Source organism: Protopterus annectens, chromosome 10.part0, assembly GCF_019279795.1.
Source record: "Protopterus annectens isolate FY-2018-M chromosome 10.part0, PAN1.0, whole genome shotgun sequence".
Lineage (NCBI taxonomy): Eukaryota > Metazoa > Chordata > Ceratodontiformes > Protopteridae > Protopterus > Protopterus annectens.
The window spans coordinates 1,018,192,889-1,018,218,967 of NC_056744.1; the positions used below are offsets into that span (position 1 = coordinate 1,018,192,889).

General features: G+C 41.4%; 1 protein-coding gene across 1 annotated transcript in view; it reads right to left on the reverse strand.

The window, feature by feature from the left end:
* The window catches only part of MFSD14A (major facilitator superfamily domain containing 14A), a 953,206-nt gene that overhangs the window by 310,413 nt on the left and 616,714 nt on the right, over positions 1 to 26,079 (reverse strand). Inside the window, exon 9 of the mRNA XM_044085782.1 lies at positions 14,194 to 14,306. Coding sequence (XP_043941717.1) covers positions 14,194 to 14,306 — 113 coding nt within the window. The remainder of the gene's footprint in view (positions 1 to 14,193; positions 14,307 to 26,079) is intronic.

A 26,079-nucleotide genomic window follows, 5' to 3' on the forward strand; every position in this document is an offset into this window, starting at 1 on the left:
TATTTGTTTCCCACAAGTTAAACAGTTATTCACTTTTTCTGACATCGGCTGAGGCAAGAAAGAGTCCCCAACGGGGTACTTAGCTTTTTAGAAGTCTTCGGTAGTAGTAATCTCTGGTTCTGACCGACCGGCACTTGCGAACAGCTTCTGCTTCGGGTGCCACGCGGCAAGAAAGACTGAGGAAAATGGCGTCGGCTGATACCTTTATACCCAAAGAACTGCAGCTATGACGTCGGGTGAAGTGCGACATCAGCCGAGGCCAGACCCAGACTTTGGAATCCGGCCGACCGAAGGGCTGCCTGACGACAGGACAACCCATTTGTTAGGACTGCAGATGCATCCTTGAAGGACATCATTAATTTCAGCAGATGATGTCACTGAAGCACTTAAAAAGTTCACTTTGTCATGGCTGTGGGAGTGGATGACATCCAACAAGAAATACTGAAGGTACTGAACAATGTCAGATGTCAGTGTTTAACACTCCTTTTCAATGTTGTGTGGAAAACTGGGACTGTACTTCTGGAATGGCAAACGGGGATAGTAATCCCATTTTCACAATAAAAGAGACGAGGGTATTTCCCAGCCATATAGGAATCACACACAGTCTTTTTGGAAAATCTTATACAAAGATACTGGAGAACAGACCACACATACCAGACAAGCATCTGATTCAGAACAATTCAGGTACAAGAAGCTGCACACTGAGCCAAACACTGCATTTCTGTCCAACTAAAACCAGATCTAACTCTACTAATTTGAAGCCAGAAACACCAGGCTAAGTAACTTTTGCTTGAACTGCTCAATTTTGAGTACACTGACACAACTTGCACTATTTTAATGCCAAATTAGTGACTTGCTTTTACAATGGATGGCTGGTTTCCTTCTGGTGGCAGAAAGAGAAAATTCAAGCTAGTTTGGGGATTTGCTTGCTACTCAGGCACAGGGCCGGCCTTAGGCATAGGCGAACTAGGCGGCCGCCTAGGGCGCCGTAAAGGCCAGCATCATAAAGGGCGCAATTTTGTGTTAAATCTCTCTTTCCAACATTGCGCCCTCCCCCACTTCCGTAATTCAATCATTAGATTTTTCACAGCACATAGAATAACCTACAGGGCTAGCTATTCCATTACCACCCCCCCCCGATGAGTTTTCAGTGGCTGCTCTTGGTTGGCATTATTGAAAGCATCCAATCAGTGATGCTTTGGTACCATGACGTCCCTGGCTGCCTCCAATCCAGAGTATATAATGCAGCTCACGCCCGCCTCTCATTCCTTTCTTCATTGCTGAGGCGGGCGCGTATCTATTGGCTGAGACTGAGTGGCATTACTTCCTGTTCTGTTCCTGATCGGTGACTGTCTGGATGGCGTCGGCGTGGATTATCAGTGGAATAGCTCCCTGTATAACACGCGGGCTACCAAGTTGGATTTTCATTTTTTTTTCTCCTCGTGTCCCTTGTTGTTTGCTTCCCTTGGCTTTTGAAGGTAAGTCGATTCAGAAAAATGTTGGAAGTTTGCAATAGAACTAGAGGGGATCTGTCTGGAATGGAAATAAGGATTTTTTGAATATTTATTTATTTTCATTGACTGCAATGCATTATGCAACTAGCTGTTTAAATAAATCATGATCGTATTTTGTGTAACTAAGCTGCTCCGTAAGGCTAACTTGTAGAATGGAATGATTTTTCTGAATATTTAAAATTCCGCACGTTAGTACTATTTTCACTTTCAGTGACTGCAACTAGCTGTTTAAATTGTGTTTTGTAGTGTGTGCACACTGCTCCGCAAGGCTAACTTGTGGAATGGAATGATTTTTTTGAATATTTAAAAATCTGCACATGTTAGACTAGTACTATTTTCAGTGACTGCAACTAGCTGCTTAAATCGTATTTTGTAGTGTAAGCTGCTCCCTAAGGCTGTTGTTTTGTGGGTCTTGTGCACACATTTTGATCTTGCTTACATTCGCAGCAGACCGGCTTAATCACCGATGCAGAGTTACACTTCACTTGCATACTGATCCTTAATAATTTGGAGATAGGGGGATATTAATAATTATGCCCTAGTAGCCTGGGTCCGGACAGTGCCTTCTGATAGGGGAAGGAGCAGAGTACACAAGATGTGGTTCCACCCATTTATTTTGTGTGTGTTCCAGCTTAACTGGTGTGGGGGTGCACTGTGGTTAATAGATACTGGGGATGGGAAAAGTACAGTTTTGTACCTACCATAAATGTAGATGTTCGAAGATCCACATTGCTGCAGTCCTTACACTTGGGTAGTCCGCTGTCCTCGGTCGGCCCGAATATCAAAGTATAAGGCTGACGTCGGTCAAGGCGCATTTGACTGACATCAGGACGTCAGGGTACAAATGCGCATGACCGACGTCATATCCTCAGTCTTTTCTTGCCCCAGATGTCAGAAGACCCTAAAAATAAAGGTCAAAAACCAAAAGACAGCAAACACCCAACCAACCACCCTTGCACAAACTATATGTACAAAATATACAATATACACAATATGTACAACCCAACCCACACAACCACCTCTAACTACAGAGGGGAAGGAGGGAGGGTAAATTGGACTGCAGCAATGTGGATCTTCAAACATCTACATTTATGGTAGGTACAAAACTGTACTATGTTCTTCATCTCACATTGCTGCAGTCCTTACACTTGGGTAGAATCCCAAAGCAGAGGTAAGGGAGGATGGCTAACTACAAGGAAGCAGGAGCTGACAGCATGCCCTGCAAAACAGCAGTGGCAAAACCAGCCCTGGATTTAGAGTAAAGTGGCAGGTGATAATGCCTAGAGAAAGTATGCACTGAACTCCAAGTAGCTGCCTCCAAAATATCCTTGGTTGCCACTCCCCTCAAAAAAGCTGTTGAAGTGGCAGTAGCCCTAGTGGAATGAGGCCTAATCCCAGCTGGAACCTCCTTGCCATGATGGGAATAACAGAAAGCAATGCAAAACCCAATCCACTTAGAAATAGTTTGTTTAGACACAGGCTTGCCCTGAGAACTCAAAGCAAAAGAAACAAACAACTGCTGAGACTGCCTGAACCCTTTAGTTCTGTCCAAATAATAACGCAACTGCCTGTGTACATCTAAAGTGTGCAAAATCTTTTCCCCTTTATTTTGGGGATTTGCATAAAAAGTAGGTAAATGAATAGTTTGGTTTAAAGCCACACTAGAAACCGCCTTAGGCATAAAGGAAGGATTAGTACGTAATGATACCCTATCCTTATGGAAAATCAAGAAAGGCTCAACTGCCATAAGGGCCTGCAATTCAGAAACCCTTCTTGCAGAGGTAATTGCCAACAAAAAAGCAGTCTTCCATGATAAATATTTCAACTCAGAAGTAGCTGCAGGTTCAAAAGGTTGTAGAGTGAGTTTCTCCAACACAAAATTGAGATCCCAAGCAGGAGTAGGAGCTCTTCGTGGGGGTCTTATATTCTTTGCCCCTCTAAGAAATTGCTTGAATAAAGGATGAGAAAACAAAGGTGGGACACAATCATAGTGAGCCGAAATTGCTGCAGCATGAACCTTAATAGAAGAGAAAGACAAACCCTTGTCCAGTAACTCAGTAAGATATTGAAGAGCCACACTCAAATTAGGCTCAGAAACATCAAAATCTTTTGCTGCACTCCAAAATAAAAATCTCTTCCATTTATCTGCGTACACTTTCCTTGTACTAGGCCTTCTAGCTTCCAAAATCACATTCAAAACTTGTTGTGGAAGTTGAGACCCTCTATGGTTCAAAACAGAATATGCCAGGCTGTCAGGTGCAGAGAGTGAAGTTTGACATTCAGCAAATGGCTGTCCTCCTGTGACAACAGGTGTGGAATTGAAGGCAAAGGCCATGGAGGCTTCCGTGCCAGACTTCTCAGTAATGGGTACCAGTGCTGTCGAGGCCAATCTGGAGCTATTAAAATCATCCTTGGCTTGTCCTGTCTGACCTTTAGAAGTACCTTTGGGAGGAGAGGCAGAGGAGGAAAGGCATACACATGAAGATTGCTCCAATTGAAAGAAAGAGCATCCACTTTCCAAGCTGTGGGATGAAACCTTTTGTGCAAAACTTTGGCAGCTGATGGTTTAGTGGAGAAGCGAACAGATCTATGTCTGGAGTTCCCCATGACACTGTCAATTTCTGAAATACTTGAGGATCCAATTTCCACTCGTGGGGATCCATAATTCGTCTGCTCAACACATCTGCTAAGGAGTTCTGTGCTCCTGGCAGAAACCTTGCCTGAAGATTGAGCTGTAAACTGAGAGCAGTCTCCCATAAAATCATTGCTTGCCTGCATAGAGGATAAGAATCGTTCCCCTTGCTTGTTGATGTACCACATGGCAGTTGTGTTGTCTGTTAGAATCAACACCTGCCCTGGAAGAAGTAATTCCTTGAAAGCTATTAATGCAAACTGGACTGCTAACATCTCCTTCATGTTGATATGTAGATGTTGTAGTCTGGCAGGCCACTTGTTTTGTATCCACTTTCCATGTAGATGAGCTCCCCAAGCTTTGTCTGAGGCATATGTCGTTAAAATCTGACTCGCCTCTGGCCGGGTCACAGAGAGTCCCTTGTTTAGGTGACATTCCTGAGCCCACCATAAAAATTCCTTTTGGATGCAAGGTATTATTTGAATGACAGTGTCCAGATCCTGGCAGTGCTGTGTCCATACATTTTTGAGATACCATTGTAGCTTCCTCATATGCAGTTTGGCATTGGGAAGCACCAGAATACAAGATGCCATGAACCCTAATGCTTGAAGGACTGTCCTTGCAGTCAGCACGGACTGATGAGATAGTTGACGGAAGTAAAGGGATAGACTCTTTTGTTTGTCCGGGGTTAGAAAGGCCATCTGGGATGCTGTATTCAGTCTCACACCCAGAAAGCACATGTCCTGAGAGGGTACTAGACTGGACTTTATTTCGTTCACAGAATACCCCAGGCATCTTAGTACTGCTATCACATATTCCAAATGATGAAGAAGCTCTTCCCTTCCTTGGGCCAAAATCAGGCAGTCGTCCAAATAAGGATAGATCTGTATTCCTTTTAACCTGAAGAAAGCTATCACTGGAGCCAGAACTTTCGTGAATACTCTGGGCAGTAGATAAGCCAAAGGGCAATGCAGAGAACTGATAGTGAGAAGTCCCAGCTCGAAAACGCAGATACTTCCTGCAACTTAGTCTGATAGGAACATGAAGGTAAGCCTCCTTGAGATCCAAAGTTACCATCCAATGATCTTTGCCCAGCAGAGGTAAAAGCTGCTGTAACGTCAACGTTTTGAACTTGGGAATGTCCAGATAAGTGTTGAGGGTAGATAAATCCAAAATTGGTCTCCACGTGTTCCCCTTCTTTGGTACTAGGAACAGGCGAGAGTAAAATCCTAGGCCCACTTCTGGCATAGGGACCGGCTGTATGGCCCCTATTTGGAGTAACAGAGAAACTTGCTTGTGAGCCTCTATTCTTTGTTGAGGAGGAATGTCTGGCATACCTTTGAAAGGAGGCAAGGTATGGAAATAAAACCTGTAACCGTGGTGTATGATATCCAATACCCATCTGTCTTGGGTAATTAAACTCCAATTTTCTTTGAAAAGTGCCAACCTTCCTCCCAAAGGTGCTGCCAGACGAGAAGGCTCTGGCAGCTGAAAAGGTAGGTCATTGGGTCTGTTTACGAAAGGACTAACCCCTGCCCTCACCCGAAGACTGTGCAGGAGAACTCCCTGTTCTAGGCCTGAAAGAACCCTGAGCTCTGCCCCTACCACGTCTAGATCTGCCCCTAGACTGGGAATCATAAGAAGGATACGTCCACCCCTTAGTAGGCCAATTTCTACTAAACTTTGGAGGCTGGACCTGCAAAAAATCTTTAACAGTCTGCATAGACTTAGCCTTGTCTTCCATTTTCTTTAAAACTGCCTCAACAGGAGAACCAAACAACACATCAGATTGTAAAGGAGCATCTAAAATCCTTGTTTTAACATGTTCAGACAAATTTTGATCCCTTAGCCAGGCGTGCCTGCGAAGAACTGACCCAGTGGCAGCCACCCTAGACGAGGCCTGTACAGCATCAAAACCACATTGCAAAGAATGCTTACCCACCTGTTCAGAAACATGCACTAAATCCTGCAACTCTTTACAATCAATACCTACTGCCAGAGCATCAACCTTAGACTTTAATTGTGAAAGGAGATAGTTCTGGTATTTCAACATGTGAAACTGGCAATTCAAAGCCCTCATAGCAAGAGTGGAAGAAGTATAAACTTTCTTTCCCCATCTATCCAAGGCCCTAGCCTCTTTGTCTGCAGATACCGGATTTTTAACAACAGAAGCCTTAACACCTTTAGGCCCCTGACTAACAGTTTCTGGGTCAGCCCTAGGACTCTTAAAAAATACTTATGAGCTTCAGGCACCCTGTAATACCTATCCGGCTAACAGGAGCAGGAGGCAAAGAATCAGGATTAAGAGAAGCCTCTGCAAAACATCTTCTACTACATCCAAAACAGGAGGTATAGCCAAAGGCCTATGCTGGGGTAAAAACAAAAATTCCCTAAGCCTTTTCCTGGAATCAGAGAAGTCCTGACCTTCCCACTTAAAATGCTCCCTCATGGAATGAAGAGTTTCTGAAAAAGAAAAATCCTCAGGAGGAGAAGCAGAAGGAGTAGAATCATCCACATCAGAATCAGAATAAGGAGAGTACTCCTGCAAGTCTTCAGCCAAGACTCTGAAACATCCAAGCCTGCTCAAAACCCCAGCTCAGGCTCCAACCTAGGTCTCTTATCAGGAGGGGGCATAGAACCCCTAATTAAAGTAATCAAATCTTCTGCCATTTTAAGCTTATGCTTCTTGGGCACAGTACCTGAAGAGCTAGGGGTAACACCAACTGAAGCCAAACCTGGCCTGCCCCTGGGAGAAGCCTTTGAAACGGAAGGAGAGGGCCTAGCCACCCTAGGAAGGGAGGGGAGTATAGTAACCTGAGAAGCCCCCTCAGCCTGACTTGCCTCCTGAGAGGCCACATCCTGCAATAATAAGGTTTCACCCTGGGAACACAAAGAAACCTCCGGCGGAGCCACCGGCTCCACCGACACCTCCAAAGAACCGGCGTCCGGTACAGACGGTTCTTCTAGCCTAGGCTTAACTGCCTTGTCCTTGCGCTTCTTCGAAGAAGCGGGCGTCGGAGCATCCGACGGCATTTTATAATTACACCGCTTCCCAAAGACTAACCTTGCACAATCCAACCTTCTCTTTATAGTGCGTTTATTAAATCTAGCACAAGAGCGACAGCCAACAACGTCGTGCTCAGGCCCTAAGCAAGGAATACACAAGGTATGATAATCTCTATGCGGTATCTGTTTCCCACAAGAAATACAATTATTGACTTTTTCTGACATCCGGTAAATCACTGAGGCAAGAAAAAACTAAAATATTCCCCAACGGGGTACTTAGCCAACTTTGAACTCGGTCTGAAACTTCAAACTTGAAAAATCTCAGAACGCCAACCGGCACTTGCAATGCTGCTTCTGCATCGGACCATGCGGCAAAAAAGACTGAGGATATGACGTAGGTCATGCGCATTTGTACCCTGACGTCCTGATGTCAGTCAAATGCGCCTTGACCGACGTCAGCCTTATACTTTGATATTCGGGCCGACCGAGGACAGCGGACTACCCAAGTGTAAGGACTGCAGCAATGTGAGATGAAGAACATCCTGCAATGTGTCCACTCTAGAAATCTAATACCAGAAAATCATATCCAGTCTGCAGTAAAATAAGTCTACTGTTAGTGGAAAATGTAGAAACAAAACACTAATTTAATGGCATTTTGTTTGTAGTAAGGTAACATTTTTGTATTAGAATGCATTATATTGTGTTTTAGTGAGCTCATGGGCACACTGCAAATGATTATTAATATTGGAAATGTTTTACATGTGCTTTCTTTACTTTTGTCGTTTATATTCTTTTGCATAGTTAAGACTATCAATAGATGTCAAAGTCTTCTCTGAAAATGAACCACAATTAAATACTAGACTGAAATAAAGCATTGAAGAAATCATATTCATGTGACTATACTCAGTTAATCCACATCATAGGACAATTCCTTGGAAAGGTTACTTGTATATGGGTATTTCCATTTGTTTCTTAACTCTCTGTGTAACTACTCTTGTAACAGGGCATGGTATACATTACAACACTTAGCACACTACCATTACTATAACCCCCTTTGTTAAAAGTAATAAATATAACAATGAAAATAAAATTCTAGCTGGTCTCAAAGTACATGCAGTATTTTACTCTATCTGGAGTTGAGGTATACTCATTTCTGGTAGTCATTTTAACACTCTGCAGTGTTTTCTCAATAAGCAGGATTTATTTTAAAGAAGCATAAGGTTGTTAACTGGACTCAAGACAAAAGGAGGTAACATGCTCTGCTACACAGACAAAAACTGTCTGTTCATTCAACATAGTATCATTAAATCAATATGCCTCCTGCCTGACTACATTATAAGCAATGCTAGCCCATGAAGCCTTTGGTTCAAATTGCAAGGCATACACAATCTGAGGATGCACAAGACTTGAAAGCAGTTTAACATCTGCATATATGTATGTAGTAAAGGCTTTGTTGATGCTTACTAAGTACAGTACCTTACTAATTAAACATTTCTCAGCATTTCAACACTCATCCAGCATGTAAACTCTTATATCATATCGTTCCCCAAGAAGTCTCCACTCCACAATGCAATTCTTAAATTATTTTGAATTCTGCAGGCCTTGTGACCAGAGTCACTGGCTCAAGCTGTCGCCTTCCTGGCCTCTTACTGGGATGTCCATTATTGTGGATGGTGGGATATTCTCCAGGTAGCAGCTGTAGTCTCAGATTTTAAAGGCGCTGCTTTTGAAACCTCTATTCCTGAATTTGGAGTGAATGTATGCATGCATGAGGTGTAAGTTAGAAGGTGCAATAAATGCAACAAAAAAAAAACAGTTTAATGGAAAAACTAAGCTAGAGATGGGTGCTTATGAGATGAAACTGACCACCTTCTTGTGGTGGTGTTTGTGTTACTCTTGCTGTTTTACTTGGAATGCTGATTTTCCACACTGATATTTTGATGGAAAAACTAAGCTAGAGCAGGGGGCTACTGAGATGAAAGTTGACCACCTTCTTGTGGTGGCGTTTTGTGTGTTAAACTTGCTGTTTTTCTTGGAATGCTGATTTTCCAAGCTGATATTTTCTATTACAACTACCTCCGCAGATAACTGGTAACTGAGCTTTGTGCTACAGATGTTGGCTAAGCAATGTAAACTACCATTTAAAATGTCTTGTCTTAGGAAAACTGAGCAGTTCATTATCAAACTCTATTATGTGTAGCATTTCAAACCCAATATGTGGCTGCAATCCTTTTAATTGTATGTGTGACTACATGCATGCATACATTTTAGTACAATGTGAAGTATTTTTAATTCAGTAACAGTTCTACTTTCACATTATGATTATTTTGATTCCTGAGTATTCTGAGTAGTGGTGTGGTTCTATACAAAGAAAGTAGAGAAAGGTATAGATCTTGCAAATTTCAAACATTATTTGAATGTATGGGTAACTGCAAATTGACCCCTGGTTTAGCACTCTTGTTCTTCTTGGCTGTGGCAAAATGTAAATCTTCTCATTTTGATTTTTATTTTATTTTAAATTTGTTGACTGGGATAGTCCGACTGGATACATGTCCATTTTCAGCAGAGGCCCTGGGAGAAAGGCTCCAAACTTAAAGACAAGCAAGTTACAGTATATGCACAAACATTGTATTAACATAAAAGTTAGTCTCATATTTCAGGCTTATGAAGAATATAGTTTATATACAGAAATATATACAAATATGTTGGTCTCTTATCAAACCTATAGGTGTAGCTTGTATACAGAGTATCTGCAAAGATATTGGCTTCTCTTTTCAAACCTTAGCGTAAGAGGGTAGTTGCTATGAATAAAATTGCAGGATTACGGAGTAGATGAGGCTTAGACATGGTTAGAACAAGGACATAACCAGTGAGTTTTAAAATACTGGTTTAGATTTTTTTGAACTGATTAAGGGAGGGGATCACAGTAAGGTCAGATGGGAGGCGAAATCCTGGTTTTGCCTACTGAATTAGGGTAAGTAAGAGTAACTGATGGTTAACAATGTCAAAGGTCTTGGACTGATCGAGAAACAGGGCAGAAGATTGTTACAGTTGGAATTTATGACATTAGAAAAGGAGAGGAGGGCTAACTTCTACATGTAAACATCAATGCACCCTGCAAAAAAGTTAATACTGTCTCATGACTGTAGATGAACGTTACACTAGCTAAAGATCAACCAGGTTTGTTAAGGAGAATTCAGCCTTCAACCGCAGTCAACTGCACTACAAGGTGTCTTACAGTATGACTTAGATTTTCATGCATTTAAACACTGAAAGAATTGAAGTGTTTTGTGAGTGGCCCATCTGTGGGCGCAGCTCAAAAAGGGTTGTTCCTTGAGTTTGGTGTGGGTGGGGCTTAAGGGGCACCGGAGCACTACTTCGCCTAGGGCGCAGTTTCAGCTAAGGCCGGCCCTGCTCAGGCAGTACTTAAGTGCACTGCAATTGGCTGGAGTGTTTTGCTGAGCTCTTTCTTGTTGTAATTGTTTGTTGTAAATAAGGTATTTTAGCAGAGAGCCATGCTTACAGAAAAGTATTTTGATTCAAAACATTCTCTATACCTTCTGCCTCCTCCAAATGTTAAGCATACTATAATGTATGCCTATGTAAGAACTTACCATAATAGTAGATGTTCAAACTCAACACTGCTGTAGTAGCCTTTGACTTCTTAGGTTGTTTTCTGCTTAGCCTGCTTTAAAAGCTATGGCTCCCTCCCATACCAACCTTTGGCTGCTGGCTGGCCAGCACTAATCAGATAAATAGCAGCGAGAAGGAATTGACTTCACAATTTTCTTGTCCATAGAAAAAAAAATAGAAAGCAACACCACCCTGAAACTCTGAGCAGATATAGACAAAAAGTATTTTATACCACCAAAAAAACAATTATGCATTGGAAGGAGGAGAGGGGGCAGGTGGATGCAGCTACCGCAGCAGTGTGGAATTTGGACATCTACTGCTATGGCAAGTTCTTACACAACTGTACTATGCTCACCATTCTCACTGCTGCAGTAGGGTCCAGGAACTTCAGAAGAATGGTGTTTGCAAAGCTAGCTTTGGACCTGGAAAAGAAATAGTTTGTAAGTATTTATCTCTTACTGAAGTTCTACATATGAACCTGCCAGCAGTACAATAACTACCAACTACTTACTAATAAATACATACACACGTGTATATGCATGTGTGTTATATATATATATATATATATATATATTTTATATATATATACATATATTTTATATATATATATATATATATATATATACATATACATATATATATATTATATACATATATATATATACACACACACACACACATATGTATATATATATATATATATATATATATATATATATATATATATATATATATATATATACACACACACACATATACACACAAATATATACACATTATATATATATATATATATATATATATATATATATATATATATATATATAAAAGTGTACACACCCCTGTTAAAATGCCCAGGTTTTTGTGACAAAAAAATAAGACCACAATAAATCATTTCAAAACTTTTTACACCTTTAATGTGACCTATAATCTGTACAATTCAATTGAAAAACTAACAAAAAAATCTGTTAGGGGAAAAAAATTAAAAAAGTACAATAAGCTAGTTCCATAAGTGTGCACACCCTTAAACTAATACTTTGTTGAAGCACCTTTTGATTTAATTACAGCATATAGTCTTCTTGGGTAGGAGTCTATCAGCATGTCACATCTTGACTTGGCAATATTTGCCCACCCTTCCTTGCAAAAGCGCAAAAAAATCTGTCAAGATTGCGAGGGCCTCTCTTGTGCACAGCCCTCTTCAGGTCACCCTCACAGATTTTATATTGGATTTAGGTCTGGGCTCTGGCTGGGCCAATCCAAAATTTAAATTTTCTTCTGGTGAAGCCATTCTTTTGTTGATTTGGATGTAAGCTTGGGGTCACTGTCATGTTAAAGGCGAAATTCTTCTTCATCTTCAGCTTTCTAGCAGATGCCTGAAGGCTTTGGGCCAAAATGACTTGTATTTGGAAATGTTCATAATTCCCACCACCTTGACTAAAGCCTCAGTTCCACCTGAAGAAAAGCAACCCCAAAGCATGATATTGCCACCACTATACTTCACCGTGGGGATGGTATTCTTTTGGAGATGTGAAGTGTTGTTTTTGCGTCAAACATACCTTTTGGAATTGTGGCCAAAAATTTCAACCTTGGTCTCATCAGACCATAACACATTTTCCCATATGCTTTTGGGAGACCTGATGTTTTATTTTGAAAATTTTAGCCGGGCCTGGATGTTTTTCTGTGTGAAAAAAGGCTTCTGTCTTGCAAACCTACCCCATAGCCCAGACATATGGAAAACACGGGAGATTGTTGCCACATGTAGTACACAACCAGTACTTGCCGGAAATTCCTGCAGCTCCTTCAGTGTTACTGTAGGTCTCTTGGCAGCCTCCCTGACCAGTTTTCATCTTGTCTTTTCATCAATTTTGGAGGGACGTCCAGTTATCTTGAATGTCACTGTTGTCCCACATTTTCTCCACTTTTTGATGACTGTCTTCACTTTGTTCCATGGTATATCCAATGCTGTGGAAATTTTTTTATACCCTTCTCCTGATTGATACCTTTCAACAATGAAATCCCTTTGATGCTTGGTAAGCTCTCTGCGAACCATGGCTTTTGCTGTAGCAGGCAACTGAGTAATTGTCTGGAAAATCCTACTAGGACAGCTGAATTTTATTTGGGGTTAGAGTCTTTTTAATTGATGGCAGGTGTGTACCCAAGAAGACTGAATGTAATTAAATCAAAAGGTGCTTCAACAAAGTATTAGTTTTAGAGCATGCACACAATGCAAATAGCTTATTGTACAGTTTTTTTTTTTTTTTACATTTTTCCCCCTAACAGATTTGTTTGTTTTTCAATTACATTGTACAGGTTATAGGTCACATTAAAGGTGGGAAAAGTTTTGAAATGACTTATTGTGGTCTCATTTTTTTATATCGCAAAAACCTGCCATTTTAACAGGGGTGTGTACACTTTTTATACACAATGTATTACACACACACATATATATATATATCTACATATATATATATATATATATATATATATATATACACATATATATATATATATATATATATATATATTCTAAACTGGAATGCTATAATTGGGGAAACTATCCTGAAATTATCTTGTTTTTTGGAAAGTTATTTTCTGCTCATAATGCACCCAATCTTTCCTATCAGGTCATATATACCATTCACATAGAAAGTAAGATGCAAGGAATCTTAATGTTTAGAATCCTTAGTGACTGGTTTGCAGGAGTTAATTACAAGGAAATGATGTATTATTAAACAACCTGTAAAAAGTGCTTGTAGAAACAAAGAAATAACTAAAAACAACTTACCAGTTTTAGTTCAATTTTGCAAGTTTCACATTTTGCTTTCCTATCACCTTCGTTCTTAGAGTTAAGCAGGGTATCATATTTCTTGGCTTGCAAAGTGAAGTTGCTGTCAGTGTTAATTGGGCTTATGGACTCTTCAGACTACAAAACACTCAAACAGATTTACAGAAGAATGCAGCTGTAAATGCCAGTACACATCTTTATGGTCACAGTGGGTATGAAGCAATAAGATGTAGCTGCACCTTGATATGCATGTTTCCCTTGGCAAGAATTATTCAAATGCAATAGGTGAAATGATGTTAGAGTAAGAGAGAAAGACAAACACCTCAAGAAAACATCATCAGATTTTAATCAGCCCTAACATGGTGTGTACTGAGGAGGCTGGCTAGGATAAAAATGCCACAGAGGGAAAGAAACTGCCAAGTCATTTTTTTCAATAAGTGAAAGTATTGGGATCATTTTTTGGGGGGAGGGGGGTGTAATCTGGGGGAAGGAAATGTGTTTAGGGTGCAGATGTCCAAGAACAATACCAAAATGAAAGCATTAAACTATACTGTGATCTTTAACTAGCTTTAGATAAGCAGTGCAATAATACTTTAATGTACATTTTGAAATACGATACATACCAAGATTCCGAGCCAAAGCCATACCATGCCAGCTGAAGTATTTGGAATCCCAAACCCAGTAATATAGTGTTTTTATTTCCAATTGATCTCATTAGTAAACTTAGGACTACAGTCTGCAAAACAAATACACATGAACAGCTGTGATATTTCCTTGTGACAGGCTGAGTGATTACAACATTTGCCTTAAGCTAAAGGTAACAGTACTTACACCTGTCAGGTATCAGTAGCAATGCTTGTTGTTTTAAGTATACATTTACTGCAGCAAGTAAAAGGTTATCCAGCTACAAAAAGAAAATAATAGTACTTTTTTTTTCTCTTTTTCTCCTCCCTTCCATGTATAACAACCATAAGCTACAATACTATGTTCATTCATCAGTGTGACTGTTATCCAATGAGCCACTGGGTTAGAAATTTTGTGTTTAAGCTCTATAAAGTTCTCCTTTCAAGTAAGCCCCATTAAGCATACAAGAGGCAGTAGTGCCACTCATTTGGCACAACGTCACTGACTTCCTTAGGTAACATTCCCCTCTTACAAGCACCTCCCTTTTATTAGGCTTTCAATGTCTACTTGGAAGTCTTAATGAGAAATACACTACACAGAAAGTACAGTTTTGTACCTGCCATAAATGTAGATGTCCGAGAGGTATGCATCTGCAGTCCTAACAAATGGGTTGTCCTGTCGTCAGGCAGCCCTTCGGTCGGCCGGATTCCAAAGTCTGGGTCTGGCCTCGGCTGATGTCGCACTTCACCCGACGTCATAGCTGCAGTTCTTCGGGTATAAAGGTATCAGCCGACGCCATTTTCCTCAGTGTTTCTTGCCCCAGATGCCAGGTGCCCTCTAGGAAGGCTAAATTTGGATAAATGTAAAAGTTTCCAAATAAGAGAGAGCAAATAAAAATAAACATGTATATACATATATACAAACAAATACACCATAATAGATTCCCCCAGCTAGCTAGAAGATGGGCAAATACCCTAGGAGTACCACAGAGGGGAAGGAGGGAGGGTAATCCTGACTGCAGATGCATACCTCTCGGACATCTACATTTATGGTAGGTACAAAACTGTACTATGTCCTTCAAGGATGCATCTGCAGTCCTAACAAATGGGTAGAATACCATAGCCAAACTGGGGGAGGAGGAATAATAAGATTATGGTGTAGTTAAGATCCCTTGCAAAACAGCAGTGGCAAAACCTGCTCGGGATCTGGAGTATAAGGGTAGATTATAATGCTTGGCAAATGTAAGCACGGAGCTCCAAGTAGCAGCCTCTAAAATGTCTTTGGTAGCCACTCCTCGTAAAAAAGCTGTAGTAGTGGCTGTAGCCCTTGTGGAGTGAGGTCTGATGTTTTCTGGAGTTGCCTTTCCATGGTAAGAGTAACAAAATCTAATGCAATTTCCTATCCACTTAGAGATTGTCTGTTTTGAAATTGCTTTTCCTTCCATTCCTGTTGCATATGCTACCAGTAGCTGGTCAGTTTTTCTATTGCTCTTGGTCCTGTCCAGGTAGTAGCGCAATTGCCTATGTACATCCAAGATATGTAATAGTCTTTCTCCCCTGTTCTGTGGGTTGGGGAAGAATGTAGGCAGGTGGATAGCTTGGTTTAAAGATACCCTGGAGACCACCTTTGGCATAAAAGTAGGATTAGTTCTCATGGACACTCTATCTTGATGGAAGATAAGGAAGGGCTGTACTGCCATTAATGCCTGTAGTTCAGAAACCCTTCTTGCTGAAGTGATTGCAAGCAGGAAAGCAGTTTTCCATGATAAGTACTGTAATTCTGCTGTTGCTGCTGGCTCGAAAGGAGGGAGTGTCAACTTTTCTAGCACAAAGTTCAGGTCCCATGCGGGCAATGGTGGCTTCCTTGGTGGTTTTACATTTTTAATTCCTCTCAGAAACTGCCTGAGTAGAGGATGTGAGAAGACTGGAGGGTCCATGTTGTATTCTGCTGAAATAGCTGATGCATGGATCTTAATGGAAGAATAGGACAGGCCATTGTGGAAAAGCTCTGCCAAGTATTCCAGGATGTTAGCTATGTTTACCAGTGACACATTTTCTCCTTTTGCTGCACTCCAAATGAGATATCTTTTTCATTTTGCTGAATAAGTTTTCCTTGTTGAGGGTCTGCGAGCCTCCAAGATAATGTCTTTAACCCTTTGAGATAAATCTGGGTTATTTTGTCTTATGCAATGTTCCAGGCAGCCAGCTGCAGTGTTTTTAGGTTTGGATGCAGGGTTTTGAAGTTGTTCTGTGTTAACAGTAAGGGAACTAGGGGCAGAGGCCATATTTGTTCCCGAGACATGCTCCTCAGTAATGGGTACCAATGCTGCCTCGGCCAGTCTGGAGCTATCAGGATGATCCTTGGACGGTCTTCTTTGATCTTCAATAGCACCTTGTGCATCAAAGGAAGAGGTGGGAATGCATATGCTGTCAGGTTTTTCCAACTGAAGATAGGAGTCCACCTTCCAAGCAAGTGGGTGGTATGCCCTCGTGCAGAATTTTTCAATTGGTGGTTGTGTGGGGATGCGAATAAGTCTATTTCTGGTAGTCCCCATTTCCCTGTAATGGATTTGAAGATGTCTGGATGCAGCATCCATTCGTGGGCATCCGTGGTAGTTCTGCTTAGGATGTCTGCTAGAATATTTTCTTTTCCTGGTACAAATATTGCTTGTAACTGAATGTTGAAGCTCAGGGCCACATTCCAGAGGTCCATTGCCATCCGGCATAGAGGGTATGAATGTGTGCCTCCGTTTGTTGATGTACCACATAACTGTGGTGTTGTCCGTCCTTATCAGCAATTGACCCTGTCGAAGAAATGGTCTGAATGTCTGAATTGCCAGTTTTACTGCCAGCATCTCCTTTTGATTTATGTGTAGGTTCATCTGGTCTTGAGTCCATAAGCCTTGTATGCACTTGTCCAGCATGTGTGCCCCCCAACCGAGGTCTGAGGCGTCTGTTGTGATAGTCTGGCTTGGTTGAGTGCTGTGGAAGGGCAGCCCTTTGTTCGATTGACAGGCCTGAGCCCATCATTGGAATTCTTGCTTCAGGCATGGAATTATTGGAATTTGGGTTTCTAGGCTGTGCTTGAGCTGAGACCATAAATTCCTTAGGTACCATTGTAACTTTCTCATATGTAGTCTGGCATGTGGAATCAATATTAAGCAGGATGCCATGTAACCCAGGGCTTGCAGGACTTTCCTTGCTGTTAGCTGGTTCTGCTTTGTTAATGCCATGAAATAGAGAGGAAGGTGCTTCTGTTTTTCTGCTGTGAGGGATGCCATTTGATTTGATGTATCCAGCTCTGCACCCAAGAAAGTTATCCTTTGGGATGGTATCCGCCTTGACTTTTTTATATTGACTGTGTATCCCAGGGCTTGCAGTAGGTGAATGACCTTTTTCAAATCTTTTGCTAATTTGTTTTTGTTGTCCGCTTGTAACAGGCAGTCGTCCAGGTAAGGGTAAATTTGAATTCCCTGAAGCCTGCAATGAGCAATTACTGATGCCAGGCATTTCGTGAATACTCTGGGCGCAGTAGATAAGCCAAAGGGCAATGCTGAGAATTGATAATGCTCTGATCCTGCAAGAAATCTGAGGTATCTTCTGCAATTTGGTCGTATGGGGACGTGCAGGTATGCCTCCTTGAGATCTAGAGTTACCAGCCAAGACTCCTTGCCCAGCATGGGAAGAAGCTGCTGTAGGGTCAGCATTTTGAATTTTGGAACAATGAGGTATGTGTTTAGAGCGGACAGGTCGAGAATAGGTCTCCATTGGTTTTCTTTTCTTGGTACCAGGAAAAGTCTGGAGTAAAATCCTTGCCCTTGTTCCATAGACGGAACCCTTTCTATAGCTCTCATCCTTAGTAAGTGGTGTATTTGTTCCAGAGCTTCTGTCTTCTGATTTGGAGGTAGGTTTGGCATTCCTCTCTTCCTTGGTAGAGTATGGAAGTGAAACCTGTAACCTTGGTCTATTGTCTGTAAAATCCATTTGTCTCCTGTGATGTGATGCCAGTTTAATGAAAATAAGGCTAGCTTTCCGCCTAAGGGTGCTTCTAGTTGTTCCCTGGTAGGCGGTCTCAGAGCCAAGTCACTGTGATTGTCCTGTGGAAGTGGTGGTGGCTGGATCTGTGGCAGTACTTCGCTGGTTGTTAGGCTGCCACTGACGTCCCCTGTAGGCACCTCTGGATTGACCCCTGCCTCTTGGGCGTCTATTCCTGCCTCTCTGAGCTCTGGAGGTGTCTGGAAAGGACCAATTCTTGGAAGGCCAGTTCCTACTAAACCTTGGAGGCTGGACCTGTAAGAAATCCTTGACTGTCTGGACAGATTTTGCTTTCTCTTCCACCTTCTTCAGTACCTGCTGTGCAGGGGAGCCAAACAAATTGAGCTTATCCATGGGAGCATCTAGGAGCTTTGATTTAACATGGTCTGGTAAGGACTGCTCTTTTAACCATGCATGCCTTCTGATCACTGTACCAGTCATAGCTGATCTAAAGGAAGCCTCCAGTGCATCATAGCCGCATTTTAAGGAATGATTACTGACCTGCTGAATGTTATGTACCATTTCCTGAACAGATTTTTTGTCTAATGGTTCAGGCGAGGACAGTTTTTAGTTAACTGATCTAACATAAATTCCTGATACTGAATCATGTGGAATTGACAGTTTAAGGCCCTAGCCGAAAGAGTAGCAGAAGTGTAAAATTTTTACCCCATCTCTCTAAGGCCCTAGATTCCCTTTCAGAGGGAGGGTTTTGGTAGAGGTAGCTGCTACAGCCTTGGGTCCCTGGGAGATAGTTTCAGGATCTGCAAAAGGAGCCTTATACAAATGATAATGTGTGTCCGAACCCTGTAGTACCTGTCGGGCTTAGCAGGGGCGGAGGAAGAGAATCAGGAGCAGTACAAGCATCATTAAATGCATCATCCACAACAGTAAGTACTGGAGGAATGGCTAAAGGCCTATGCTGTGGCAAATGCAAAAAGGTCCTAAGCCTTTTCCTAGAGTCTGAAAAATCCTGGCCCTGCCATTGAAATTGTTCCCTCATAGCATGCAAGGTTTCCCCAAAAGAAAATTCCTCAGGCGGAGAGGCAGAAGGAATGGAGTCTTCTGCATCAGAGTCCTCATAAGGAGAATAAGGGCCCTCTGGAGGGTTTGTATTATCTGAATCATCAGAGGAGTAATCTGAAGAAACTGGTTCAGGGGGCTCTGCCCTAGGCCTCTTCTCTGGAGGTGGGTGAGAGGCCCTGTCAGGGTGAGGTTGGGATCCCCGGATCAAAGAAATGAGATCCTCTGCTAGACTAAGCATTTGAGAACTAGAGCTAGGCCTGAGAGAGGGGGTCTTAGCAGGCACAGTTTTGGTAGATTTTGCTGCTTTAGCCCTGGCAAAAGCCTTAATCGACATGGATGCAGGGGGCCTAGCAGCTCCACGTGCAGGAGTAGATATATCTAAAGGTATAGTATCAGATAAATCCTGTGAACCTGCAAGAGCAGGTGGGATTTCAGTAGCAGATTCAGCCATGCTGGATGAGGCCTCGGTAGGAGGCAAGCTTTCGGCGAAGGAAGAACCGTGGACTCGGTTTCAGCGAAACCGAGACACTTTCGATTGACTTAACCGCGGTTTCGCGAAACCGGACCGCGAGTGTCGGTCCTTTTCCTTGCGCTTTTAGTTAATTGAAGTCGGAGTTTCCGGCGGCATATTGTAAGCAAAAGCGGGCGAAAAACTCCTCAGCAAATTCCGACCGACGTCTAAGCGTCCGTCGGTTGAAAGAAGCACAGTCTAGACAAGCTGCTACGTCGTGGTCTGGGCCTAAACAAGGTAGGCAGTAAGAGTGGAAATCTTTACGAGGTATTTGTTTCCCACAAGTTAAACAGTTATTCACTTTTTCTGACATCGGCTGAGGCAAGAAAGAGTCCCCAACGGGGTACTTAGCTTTTTAGAAGTCTTCGGTAGTAGTAATCTCTGGTTCTGACCGACCCGGCACTTGCGAACAGCTTCTGCTTCGGGCGCCACGCGGCAAGAAAGACTGGGGAAAATGGCGTCGGCTGATACCTTTATACCCGAAGAACTGCAGCTATGACGTCGGGTGAAATGCGACATCAGCTGAGGCCAGACCCAGACTTTGGAATCCGGCCGACCGAAGGGCTGCCTGACGACAGGACAACCCATTTGTTAGGACTGCAGATGCATCCTTGAAGGACATCCAAATTCCTCCGTCCACAGAGAGGACAGCAGAAAAACTCCTACAGTCTTCTCCATCCTTGGCCAGCTCCTCTCATACCTGGGCTTCTAAATGAACCTAAATCATCTGTGCTGTAGTCAAGACTCCAGCAAATTTAGAAAGGACCCTCAAATTAAACTTTAAACATTCCCCTGGAATGCAGTGTGGGCCTATAAATATCATGTAAATTACAGCAATGGAAATTCTTCAAATGTGTATACTCATGTTTTATCATATGCTTCAATGATCCCTTCATTCACATAAGGCCAAAGTGAATTGTAAACAGCTACACAACTGCCAATTTTGAAAATGTTAAATTCAAGTGAAGAGTTCTTCAATTAAACCAGACCCACTTACCTCTCATGAAAATGAATGAATGAATGAATGCTATAAAGGATAATTACATAAGATACCTAATATGACAGAAGACTACCTCTGCTATCAGGAATAAGACTTTCAATCAAACGGAGATACTAGAGGACCCCTCCCAAGCTTACAATATATCAACTGTGACATCAACCCACTGTAAAAGACGAAGGAAGCTCTCTCTCTCTCAATTTTTTCACCACACAGCCAAAGTGCACTCATTTGAAGGGGTATAGAAGACTGAAAAGAAGGAATAAAATAAAAGAAGCCTAGAAGTAAACACAATGGTTAATGCAAGTACCTGTACATTTTTTTCTTGGTGGTGGTGGTGGGGCTGCTGACTCTTATGTTCCTGAAAATCAAGGCTATGTGTAGGAGCCTCAGAGATCAAGTTATACAAGCCAGAAAAACTGGAAAAAGTAATGCTGGTAAGTAGCAAGGAATTCAAGGGTTAAGGACTATTCATGGAAAAAGACTTAGACAATCTATGCAACAAGTAAATATGTGAGAAATGGAAATATTAAGATATCAAATGTCAAAAGACTGCTTCAAGAAAGACTGCCGAGGACTTTGACTCCATAACTTGTTAAAATGCCTACTACAACATATGCAGATGTCTGACAAGACAGATGACCCAACATATGTAGATTTGTATTTGGATACTCCTTCTGGGCCCATCTCATTTGCTTACTCAACTGAGTGCAGTGAGATCATATTCTGATTTCAGGCATTCCTACTGTGTACAAAGAGAGCATTTGGGAAGGACACCCCCTGTAGCCTCTTAATCCTGCTCTGTTCCCTCCCTAAAATATATATATATATGTATTTTATTCAGCTGCTCTTACTGTAACTGTCTTAGTTGCTCTTCTGCCTGCTGTTATCTGTTCAGTCGCTCTTACTCTGCACTTATTACTGCTTGTTAGTAGCCTTCTAATTTACTGCCTTCTGCACTTGTTTTTCAGTCATTTGTTAATTTAATTGCATTGATTTGAACTGTATTTGTCGTAGTGTTGCTACACACTCGGGTGTGCTGGCCTGCACTACAATTTGAATTGCATTTACTGCTGTTTTAGCTGCTTTTCTGTGACAAAAAAAATTCTAAGCTTGTTTCCTGCCTTTCCTGTAACTAATCAAGTCCAGATACAGACTTGCTGTATCCAGGACTGCTGGTAAGCTTCTGAGCCCCCCAAGCCTTTCTGTGTTGAAGGGAAGCCTTCTAGCTTATCAGTGGGAGTGATAAGCACTAGGTAGCCTATCTACCATGGGAAGAGTGGGTTTTGGCCCTGAAATTGTAGTTCATTGGTCGTTTGGGCAGTTTTTCCATCTCTTTCTACTTTCTGGTTAAAAACCCATTTTGCATTTGGTCCCCGCCTTTCCTATAACTAGTGTAGTCCAGGTACAGATTTGCTGTATCCAGGACTGTTGGTAAGCTTCTAAGCCCCCCAAGCCCTTCTGTGTTGGAGAGAAGCCTTCTAGCTTATCAGTGGGAGTGGTAAGCACTAGGTAACCTAACTACCACAGGAGGAGTGGTTTCTGGCGCATAAATTATAGTTTATTGGCCGTTTGGAAAGCTTTTCCATCTCTTTCAACCCTCTGATTTAAAAGCCTGTGTTTGCGGTTGTTTCCTGCCTTTCCTGTTACTAGTCTAGTCCAGGTACAGATTTGCTGTATCCAGGACTCTTTGTAAGCTTCTGAGCCCCCCAAGCCTTTCCGTGTTGGAGGGAAGCCTTCTAGCTTATCAGTGGGAGTGGTAGGCATCAGGTAGCCTATCTACCACAAGACAAGCGGTCCCTGGCCCAGAAATTGTAGCTATTGGCTGTTTGAGCAGTTTTTTTCCATCTCTTTCAACTTTCTGGTTTGAAAGCCGCACTTGTGCCGGTTTCCCACCTTTCCTATAACTAGCCTAGTCCGGTTACAGAGTTGCTGTATCCAGGATTGTTAGTAGTTTCTGAGCCCCCCAAGCCTTTCTGTGTTGGAGGGAAGCCTTCTAGCTTATCAGTGGGAGTGGTAAGCACTAGGTAGCCTATCCTCCACAGGAAGAGTGAGTTTTGGCCCAGAAATTGTAGTTTATTTGGCCGTTTGGGCAGTTTTCCATCTGTTTCAACTTGCTGGCTTAAAAGCCTACGTTTGTACTTGTTCCATGCTTTCCTGTAACTAGTCAAGTCCAGGTACAGATTTGCTGTATCCAGGACTCTCTGTAAGCTTCTGAGTCCCCCAAGCCTTTCTGTGTTGGAGGGAAGCCTTCTAGCTTATCAGTGGGAGTGGTAAGCATTAGGTAGCCTATCTACCACAACAGGAGTGGTTCCTGGCCCAAAAATTGTAGCTATTGGCAGTTTTTTCCATCTCTTTCAATGTTCTGGTTTAAAAGCCACACTTGCGCTTGTTTCCCACCTTTCCTGTAACTGGCCTAGTCCAGATACAGAGTTGCTGTATCCAGGACTGTTGGTAAGCTTCTGAGCCCCGCAAGCCTTTCTGCATTGGAGGAAAGCCTTCAGCTTATCAGTGGGAGTGGTAAGCACTAGGTAGCCTGTCTACCACGAGAGGAGAGGTTCTTGGCCCAGAAATTGTAGTTTATTTACCATTTGGACAGTTTGTCCGTGTCTTTCAACTTTCTGGTTTAAAAGACCATATCTGCGCTTGTTTCCCATCTTACCTGCAACTAACCTACTGGGCAGCACTACAAAGCCTTAAACTGATACAAGCCTTCTAGCTTAGAAGAGAGACCTTGGAGTGATTAAGTATCAGTTTTCTGTACTTTCTTGCTGTACTTAACTGTTTTCCGCCTAAAAGCAGATTTTCCAGTGTTTATTGTGATTTAAAAATTGTTTTTTTTTCACATATTGTACTTATTTGACTGCCTGCACTTTTAAAAAGTTGTTTTTTGTTTAAATAATTTAACTGTTGTAGCTGCACACTAAAGTGCGATAGCCTTTTCTGATCGTTTGTAGTCGTTTAAAGCTTTTTTAAGTGTAAAGTTCTTTAAGGTTAGGGTTGGTATTAATGGGTTGTAAGATATTCCAAAAACGAAAAATATTGTCACAAAGTATATCAACAATCCAAATCTGTGGCTGAAGAAACGCAATATATGATAAAAACAAGCTTTTATTGTCAGTAAGGGCTTTCATAGTGCTTCACACACCACTTCCTCAGAACTTTATATAAAATATGAACTTGCAAGCCCATCCTATATAGGTAGGTAACTCAATTAACTCAAATAACTTAATTGGCATCTTACAATGCTATCTAATTATGCTCATTACATCTAAAACATCCACTACTTACTGACTTTGATACTACTTGCATATATATTAACTGCTATTTCATACTAAAGTAATGAGTTAATTCATAAAAATACATAAAAATACATGATATATATTAAATTAGTGTACATATAAATCCTAGCCAAAAGCCTTGAATAATCATTAAAAGTTATACACAAAAATAACCATAAAACAATGTATTATACTATTTGGCCAAAGGTCTGTTTCTAAGTATTGGTTTTAGGGGAGTTCTCTCATTAAGGCCAGAGCCTCTATCAGCCCTTAGCCTGATAATCCAGCGTGTCTCTGATGTTTCTGTATTATTAGTGGTGTCTCCCCCTCTCTCATTTTCCTCTATCTTTTCTATTGCTTGGAACTTAAATGCATGTCCTGAGTCTGTATTCTTAAAATGCTTGGCTAGAGCATTTGTAAGGTTCTGATTTCTAATTTGTACATGTTCACGTATACTAAATCTGAGTTCCCTGTTAGTTTTACCTACATAAAAATTCGAGCAGACGTCACATACAGCTATGTACACAACATTTTTAGTGTGGCAAGTAGCCTGTACGTTAAATGTAAATATTCTGCCAGTATCAGGATGCGAAAAAGTGTTGCTAGTGTCTATAAATTTACATTGGTTACATTTTCTGCATGGTGTAGTTCCTTTTATTGATGTTACTTCTCCTTCCTTTTCTACCTTACCATCCCTAGGATAGCATAGGTGTCTTTTTAGAGATTTCTTATTCTTAAAGGAGAAGCTAGGGTCTTCTCCTACTTTCTCCTTTATCTTAGCATCATGCATTAGAATGGGCCAATGTTTCTTAATTATTCCTGTCACAATGGACATGCTACTGGAATATTGTGTGGGAACTCTTACTACCTTCGACCACAACAACTCCGAAGAAAAAGGTGCCCCACAAACCAAACTAGTCCACAATATGCAGAAATGAAGCACCTGGAGCCTCGAGCCACTCGAACAGACTTTGTTACAACAATAATAATAATAAAAAACACACTATAGCAACGAGAAACGCTTAACTTCTTCATCGCGTTTTTCATTATCCATGTAACTTCATCAGCTGAAGTTACATGGCTAACGAAAAACGCGGTGAAGAAGTTAAACGTTTCTCGTTGCTATAGTGTGTTTTTTATTATTATTATTTTTGTAATAAAGTCTGTTCGAGTGGCTCGAGGCTCCAGGTGCTTCATTTCTACATATTGTGAACTCTTACTACCTTTCTTTTTCCTTGTCGACTAACTGCATCATCTTCCACCCTTCTTGCAAAATATGGTTTACCGACGGTGTCCCTTAATTTGATGCCTTCTCCTACTAAAACATCACATTCTTTTGCGTAACCTCTCTCTCTAAATCTTTGCTTGAGGTCTACCACTTCTTGCTCAAAATCGTCTTCATTCATTCTTAATCTAGACACTCTCAATGTCTGCCCTTTAACTACAATCTTAAAAATGTGTCCGGGGTGAATACTTCTTCTATGTAAAATTGTGTTTCTATAGCAATCCTTTCTATATAGTTTACTAGTAATCTTCCCCTCTTCTGTTTTGATAAGTTTAACATCAAGAAAATTGATTTCTTTATCCAACACTTTTGTTTCAAAGCTCAGAAAAGTAGTATTAATATTTGCTTCATAAAAGAACTTCTCTAATTCTTCTTGATTCCCATCCCACAGCAGGAACAAGTCATTCACAAATCGTTTATAAAATATTATTGGTCCCCACTGCTCATTTTTCACCCATTTATTCTCCCATGATGCCATCACTAAATTGGCGTAGCTATTTGCGCTAGGAGTGCCCATTGCTACGCCATCTTTTTGTAGGTATAGTGTGTGTTCAAACATCAATACATTATTAATAAGTATCTGCTCCATTAGAAGACATATCAACTCTATTTTACTCTGATTATAAGAGCCTTCCATAGTTAGATAGTCTCACAACATATCTATTCCTAAATTGTTGGGTATGGATGTGAATAAAGAACAAACGTCCATTGTTACCAATTTAACATTGCTCAAACCTTTGTCATATGTTTGGAA